The following is an 8,571-nucleotide window of genomic DNA, read 5'->3' on the forward strand; positions in this document are numbered from 1 at the left end:
TTTTTTTTTCTAAACTTGTTGTAATTGTCACTGTTATGGAAGTCATGAAGTCGCGATTTCCAGTTCCTATGTCATTAAGAATTTTCAGCTTAGAGATTCACTTACATTCTCCATAATGATCTCCACATTGAACTACTACATGCTAAGTCCAGTAATTTACTTTAAAAATCATTATTTGCAACTCTTAGCAACTCTGGATTATTTTAAGAAATCATCTAATACTTCTAGCAGTGGCGCAGTACATATCCCTCCCCTGCTTCCCAATCTATTCAATCCTGTTTTCAATTAAGCAGGAAAAAAAAAGATCAAATTTTCTGAATAAAAGATCAAGCGATATGATAGGAAAACATGAGCTAATATTGATTTAATTACTCTTCAGAAATTATGCACTGGGAATGTTTGGAAAAGCCAACGTCGTCCTTTCTTAAGGAGACAAAAATAATAAAGTACACCTTATATTTCATAAAGGAGATGTAAGATATTCTGCACTGACCTGATCAAATCCACGAAGTGGGATACTTCTCATCATGACTGCAGTGTCCAATCCAACACCAGTTAGAAAACCAGCACATTCAAGCGAAACATCTGGTGAAGTATCAATTAAAGAAACATAAACAATGATTTCATATAAATGCAACAGAGGAAAAAGTAGCATACAAGTGGTGTTTCTACCTAGAGATACCACGTTCTCCTCACACATCTTTAGCTTCCTTTTGTTGAATAGTATAAAAATCCAAAGCCTTAGAATATTACTTTCCTCAGAGATAAGACTGTCTTCCAGATCCTGAGAATTCACCCTCAGCTGACCTTAGCTCCCATGATGCTACTGCATCGAAAATTATTCTCATTATATTGGGCATGAGCAAAGGAATTTGGGAAATTAAGCTTTCATTGAAAGGCAACTATGCTGCTTATAACCATAAACTATCACAGATTTTCAAAGGATACAACTGGCTCCAACAACCAACCTGTTATATAAAAAAGAAAGAATGAAGCTGTGGAATTAACTTGTGCATATTCTGCATAAACAACAATTATTTTGGAAGTATGTACGGCTACAAGATCACAGATTTGAGCAGTGGATCTGATATTGTTAAGTGGGAAGAACACATGGCCTGTCAACTCCAGCTAAGACAATACTAAAACATGTGAGGTTACTTTCTTAACAGAATTTTAAAAATAACTGGCATATAGGACACATGGAAGTGTTTTTATATTGTAAAGAGATACTTAAACATATATTCTGAAAGACAAAGTGAAGAAAGCTATGGGAAAAAAAAAAATCAGAACAAGCAGCAAGATTAAGAGATATCACAAATACTTCAGCTGTGCTCTGTGGTACACCTCAGATGGAAGCATCTGGAGTGGAAACTGACACCTATTTTCCCCCAAACACACAGTGTCTGTTGCTACTGATGCCTCATTTTTTCAGGGTCTCTTAGCACCATTGCTTCTGAGACAGTACACAACATATTAGTGCACTGACATGCAATGGTCTTGCCAAATTAAAGCATATTTCAAAATCTCTAGATATATCCTAGTTACTAACCAATTTTTAAAACTTCTTGAAAACTTAAGTCAATCAGAAGTTAAGCACATACTAAATTTATCATCTTTTTATCAAGTAGATTACAGTTCCCAAAAGGAGAATAGGAGATTTTTACTAACTGTTAAATTTCTATTTGATTTGAAGGCATCCGCTTCTTCATCCCCTTATTTATCCAAATGACAAATATTTGCCTTTCCTGTCTTTAAAAGCTCATATACACAGCTGTAGATAATCTAGTTCAAACTATAGATTTAATTGGACTACTATGAATCAAACATATCCAGTTTAGATCTTGAATAACACTCCAGATCCTATGGCTCCCTGTATTTTACACTCTTTCAATCACAAATACCACTGAAGTTGTCCATCAGCATTTTTAAGTTACAACACCAGTTTCTGTGCCTGCACCCAGACGCCTGCACACTGTAACAGTCCTCTCTCTTCCATACCCCCAGTTCCCTATGTCTGCTGCCTGCTGGGTATCCAACAAAGAGTTCAGTCACTGTTCTGGAGGTAGAAGTGGGTCAAACTGGTCAGCCACTGACTGCCAGCTGCTGGGCAAGCTGTACTCACATGTCTTTGTTACTCACATGATATGCAGGTTTGTTACCATCTCACTGCTTAGAGATGCATTCCAAATAATAATACTTATACTTACAACAAAGCTTTTTCTTGCATTTTTCAATAAGGAAAAAAGCATCATTAAGGATCAAAATGTCTAATTACTACTACAAGGACTACGCAGAATGTTAAGACTCCTTCTGACTGTGATCTACAGAAGCATGTGCTTCGTAAGGAACTTTCAACCACTTGGGGGAGAACAACACACCATGAATCAGAATCCACAGGAATGACTGGCACAGTTCTGCTGGATTTGTTTGTTTTTATAAAGCAGGTCTTTCCCTGCCATAATACAAAGTTTAAAAAAAGCTGAGAGTTTTCAGGTATGAAAGAAGTAGGTTGGCAATTGCATTTGAGAAAGCTAGAGATTATAGAAATTTACTTAAATTCAGAAATGTTCTTAATCTTGAACCACAAACTCATCTTATCACAGATTTTAAATAGGTTATTTAATTTTAGGAGCAAAAGCAACAAAGTACAAGCATTTAAAACAAAACTTTATCATATTCTTTTACCTATATCCAAAAGATCAAAATCTACCAGTCTAGCTTTTACATTTGGCAAATAATCTAACACACAGGGAAATATTTTTTCCAGCATCACACTATCTAATTAATCTGTGAATGGTTGAACATCCCCTCTTTCAGCCAGCAGCTTCAGGGAACTGCTGCAAAAAGCCACACACTGCACATAAAGAAATATCTGAGGAGATGCACAGGGAATAAGAGTAAGAATATCGCAGTTTCTGCATGCATTTGTTCTTTTTCATCAAATGAAAAACAGCTGCCAGCTGGCATCCACGCATTATTCAACATCTCTTCTACAAACTAAAGAGTTCCTGGGCACCTAAGTGAAAAATTTTAAAAGCAGAACCTAACCTCTGCCACACCTGCTCAATCTCTCACTCATTCTGAACATATTTCAAGGCACCTTTTCTAATTCACTCTGCCAAAGGCCTTCATCTCAGTAGCAAGAATTCCTTGTTTGTATATCTAAGGGACTTTTAATTTGGCCAACAGTTTGTGTTCAGAAAAAAAAAAAAAAAAAGAGAATAACTGCAGGACTGACAGTTCTACAACTTCCAGCCACATTCATTTGCAGCTTGGCTATGTACATTTGGAAGAGGAAAAAAGAAAGAATAAGTAAAACACAGCTCAGACTGAAAAACAAAAAGTGTTAAACTGAACCTTGGGAGTATTTATAAAAGAAACAAATCCGTCAGAAACAAACCTTTAACAACTCCCTCCTTCATTTGCTAAGACAGAGCCTGATAAAGTACAGAAATGCTACTGTAGTCCCCGAGGGCTTATTTTGACTAAATCTTAGGAATGCAACATATAAACACTAGGCTCCCATATTACACTGTTACAACACGTATTTGAAGCAACTGGACAAAAGCCACATTTTCACAGAAACATCTTGCAAGGTTAAGCCTTATGTTTAAGTTTTCTTTTTTTTTCCTCCTTTCTTCACTTTTTATGATTTCCTCATATAAATCGTACTCTCAAAATTCAAGAAATGACTGATATAATGCAAAGAACTGCAAATTTAATTGTTTTTAAATTGTACCAATGAGCCCTGCTTATCTGTTTGATGCTTAACATACACTGCATTTTTGCATTAGAAAGTCACGATCATGAACGGCAGCTCTCTGTCTTTTGAAAACACTGTATTGTATTTGTTACAAGTATCTTTCTGATTTATAATTTCCCTGTTCAGAACCATGTGAAGACGTTGAACCAGGGACACAGGCACAACCATAAGGCAAATAAAAATAGTACCAGCTGACTTACATGCTAGCAGATGTATATTTCTTACCACAGCTATTTGAATCAAGAAAATGCTTTGGAGTGTTGTGTGGATTCAGAAACCTACTGTGTTACGTGCTGTAAAACATGCTACGGCAATTTACATAGAAAAGAACAGTTTTTATTATTTCAGTTTATCATCAGCTTTCAAGCCATAAAAAGGTGCAAAAGTAACAAAAGAAAATTCAATTAGATGATAAGATTATCAGACGTGCCATCGCTTAAAAGAACGTAACGTTACGTTGGGGCTTCTAACTGAGAAGCAGCTTCACATAAACCCGTAGCAAAGAATCGGGACGGTACAGCCTTTGTTTAAGTTCATGCTGCCCTCTTGTGGCTGCCAGGAGGAAGTTCGCTACAGCAAACAAGTCACCACCAGTGATGATAATTCAATTTTAATTTCACTTTAGACGGGAATAGCATGGAAAAAAAATAAATCTGTGTATCATATTACTTATGAGAGCTGATAGTGAGATGTTTCTGCATAGTAAAACAAATTCTCAGAAAGAAAACATGACATAGAAAGCAATTTTGAACATTTTTCACCTTGCTGTAAAAAGTATAAATGCTGTAATAACATATTAAAGCCATTTTAGAGTATCTTACGTTTTTCCAGGAGAGTCTTTTAACCAGAACAGATCATCACTTGTGATTCCATACTCCAGTGCGCCCGTAATCTACAAACACACAGGGAAGATCTTGAATTTGCAACACAAGTGTTAGCTCTTAGATTGGACGTTAGAGAGAATCTCTTCACAGAGAGGGTGATTAAACATCACTGGAAAAGGCTGCACAGTTAAGTGATGAAGTCACTACTCCTGGAGGTATTTAAGATGTGGCACTAAGGGGCACAGTTTACAGTTGGGACTCAGTTTGTCAGGCTGATCATTGAACTTGGTGATCTTAAAAATCTTATCCAGCCCAGATGATTCCATGATTCTAAGAACATTAACATACTAAATCGATGAAAATTGTTGTCTATAAAAGTGTTTCTCTGAAAATCCTGTAGCTCGTGCAAAAAATAACGTTTCACACTCATAAGAAACGTAAGAAATGTCTCATGTGTTACACTGTTTACATTATCCTCTAAACATTTGTTATTATCTGAGACCAAGACAGTAAAGTCACTGAAGCTGTGAAATGGCAACCGTAACTTACATGTGTGGGATATTTTGGTCTTCCTCCAGTAGCAATGACAATTTTTTCAGCAGTAAGAGTAGTCTACAAGCAAAAACACAATAATCAAGCATTTGAAATGAGCAATATGAGAGCAAGCTGGCACTACCATCTACTATTTATCTGACATAATAATCAGCAAAATGTTAAAAAAGGCCAGAGGTAAAGCAAAATAGTACAGACAGAAGGCTTCTCCTATACATACTCTGCTACTAATGCTCACCATACAATAGTTATACTGGATAAGATTCTGATGACTATTTGGAAGGAACAGTTGTGCACAAATGGCAGCTTATGACAAAACATGGAGAGATCACACCAAGTGACTCATCTCTAAGGTCTACAGTTAAGATATCTGAACAGGGGCATAGTTTTAGACAATGCTAGGCCTTTACCTCCTGAAAACTTTTGTTCTCTCAGGCTGAACATTAACCAGTAACACTGTACAATTGGCCTTAAAAAAAATAAAATAAAATAAAAAATTAAAAAAGCAGTCTTTTGTCAAATAAGCAGAAATAGCCACTATTTTGTTACCTAGCCCATCTGTTTGAAGTCAAATTCAGTGCTTTCAGTATAATTGCTTCCTACACACAATTTTCTATTAGAAAGCTCAGTGTCTTTGCAGTTCTCCTGACACATCTCAGACTGGTTTAATATTCAGAACACAAAGTAGATTTTGGACACACCAAAATCTGAGATGCTTGTAGTGAACTATGCTGCAGAAATCAGTAGAGCAGCTCACCTTTTTCCCTCCTTTTGCTAAACCACAGACTGTATGGGAATCCAAAAAACTTCCTTTCATGTTGAAATATTTCACCTTCCTGTTTGGGAGAAAACAACATAAACACATATTCCGTGAGGGAGAATAGGGATGAAAACTCCTATTTTTCCCCTACTTGAAGTCCTAAAAAAAGCCATCAGGAATAGAAAAGGAAGAAAGCATCTTATATCATCAAATTGTTTGCAGCTCTGCCACAATTGCCAGTCAATTCTTGTATCAATTCACTCCTCAATTCAGCACCTGATGTTCTGGCAGGCCTTGGTATCAGGTTATTGATCTCTTCAAATGATACACATTCCACTATCCATAACGTTACTATTTAGAACATTACTAACAGAATGCTCTTCTGAGAGCTCACAGAAGTCACTCAGCAGCAGGACTGGTTCCTGCTACATTAGTATCACTCTACAAAAGGAACCACATGCTGAAGAACTTGGATATGTCAGATACATTATTTCTGCACTGAAAGCAAAAAATTCAGCTGCTCTATTACAGTGTTACCTGCAGGCCTGTAGGTATGGCACATAAATTTTGGGGCACGAGTCTGAAATTATCTTGCAAAAACCTGACTAAATATTAATGCAAAACCTCTCCAGATCACCAAGAATATTCCTATGCTGTTAGAAAGCCTTCAGCCATGATCACTTTCAACCACTACAGAAAAGAAAAAGAAGGGTAAAGTATACCTCACTTACACTGGCAAGGGCATCTACAGTCCAGAGCAGAAGGGACATAAAAAGTCACAATGCTAGCTCTAATGAGAAATTCCAAGGGCAATTAATCAGTTGTACAAGGAGAAGAGCTCCTTGATTGTGGGAGGAAGTATGAACTTCAAAGTCATATTTACTTGTCTTGTAGCTGCACTCTGTGTCCCCAGTTCAAGGATTTCACATAATTCTGAACAGCTTGAGCCATCACAGACCTATCACAAGGCAAGGAATGGAACATGAAATCACTGCATTACAAATTCAGACAATACAGCTCAAACATTCAGGTAACTGCTAGAAATTATTAAAGTTCTACAGTACTTTCTTTATGAAAGCAAATTAAAGTCCAAACCAACACAAGAGCTCCCCTCATAAGCTAGTAATTACAGTACTTATAAAGAGTTTTTTTATAATAAACAAGAGGTAGTCTAAAAAGCTTCACGTGAAAATCATTTTGCACATCAACAGTATGCTTCCTTACACATTCACAGAACAAAGGAGTGCATATGGGCAATATTCTTTACCAGCTGTGATGAACTGGGTGGGCCATACTCCAGCCATAGTGCTGGGCATCTTTAAGAGCTCCCCCTAAAAGAGCTGCCTGGTGCATAAGCTTTTTAGGAATGCAGCCAACATTTACACAAGTTCCACCAAGTCCCCATTTGGTTCCTGAAAACAAACAAACAACAAAAAAAACCCACATCAGTTTAGTTTAACAACGTAACTGGGTTATTTGGAGAATTCATGCAATTAATTTTGCAGTTCTGAAACACAGAGCTTTTATCTTTTGCCACAAGCAAAGCATGCAGCTTGGCTTTGGCCACTTTGCTGCCTGGATTAACTTGCTGACCCAGGCCATAGCTTCACTCATATATCCAAATATCATTCTAATATTTCTCTTTCATACCTCGTGGAGAAGGTTCGACGTAATCCAAAACAGCCACTTTCTTCCCAAACTGAGCAGCTTTAAACAAAAAGCAGGAAAACTCATTTAGATGAAGGAGAACCTCAGAAACCTAAACACATTTAGTAGCAGAAGTACAGATTAAGAGTACAGGAGATGACAATTGATGGTTTATACTAATTCTAGACATCAGACCAAGAGCCCAGGCTGCCGATGTCGTCAGTATATTCTCCAGAAGTCATTTAATAACCCAGACTAGGGCCCATAAACACAATAATTTGATCCTAAATTAGATGTTTAAGAACCTTGTGGATTACTGAACACATAGGGTAATGCACTACAAAAGGCAGAAGACTCTCTACAGAAGTTAGACGGGTCCTAGAAACAGCATGAATGAAATGTTGTTTCAGCTGATACATAAGGAAAGTATAATAAAGAAAAATCGGCCATCTTCAAAAAATATACCATCTGCAGAAGCACTCAGAAACAGTGGAATAAAGATTAGACTTTCTGGAGATAGCAGAATAAATATTTTTTAAAAAGAATAACAGGAAAGTCAAACAAGATCATCACACCTGAGGGTGTGCATTAATTTTCAGATCAATTTGATGGACCTAAGTTGACGATTAATCATGCACAGTATACTATGTTTCTTAGAAATGTTTAACATTTTCTATATCACTTCTCCTACATACAACACCTAAGCTAACAAAGCTTTTATTATCTGGTTATACCAACCTTCTTTTGCACAAGCAAGGCCTCCAGATCCACCACCAATGACCAGCAGATCATACTCCTTTCCTGTGGAGAAGTTGGGGGGGGAGAAAGAAAAAGAAACAGACAAGAAAGACAGGAGAGATGTGTTAAAGGCAAATATAAAAAGGTACATTACTGTTTACAACTGATCATTGCTGATTCGGGTTTAAGTGTTGTGTTTCTTCAGTGTTCCAAAGCATTCTCCAAAAAATCACTAAAGGAACCAGTCTGGTTTTGTGAATGAAACACGGGAAATAAAGCAATCTCAA

General features: G+C 36.9%; 1 protein-coding gene across 1 annotated transcript in view; it reads right to left on the reverse strand.

The window, feature by feature from the left end:
* The window catches only part of TXNRD2 (thioredoxin reductase 2), a 32,812-nt gene that overhangs the window by 23,363 nt on the left and 878 nt on the right, over positions 1-8,571 (reverse strand). Inside the window, exons 2-10 of the mRNA XM_085238134.1 lie at positions 8,285-8,347; positions 7,550-7,606; positions 7,167-7,311; positions 6,783-6,857; positions 5,897-5,975; positions 5,137-5,199; positions 4,585-4,655; positions 949-968; positions 494-585 (exon numbers count right to left, since the gene is read on the reverse strand). Coding sequence (XP_085094260.1) covers positions 494-585; positions 949-968; positions 4,585-4,655; positions 5,137-5,199; positions 5,897-5,975; positions 6,783-6,857; positions 7,167-7,311; positions 7,550-7,606; positions 8,285-8,347 — 665 coding nt within the window. The remainder of the gene's footprint in view (positions 1-493; positions 586-948; positions 969-4,584; positions 4,656-5,136; positions 5,200-5,896; positions 5,976-6,782; positions 6,858-7,166; positions 7,312-7,549; positions 7,607-8,284; positions 8,348-8,571) is intronic.

Source organism: Meleagris gallopavo, chromosome 17 (assembly GCF_905368555.1).
Source record: "Meleagris gallopavo chromosome 17, MGAL_WU_HG_1.1, whole genome shotgun sequence".
Classification (NCBI taxonomy): domain Eukaryota; kingdom Metazoa; phylum Chordata; class Aves; order Galliformes; family Phasianidae; genus Meleagris; species Meleagris gallopavo.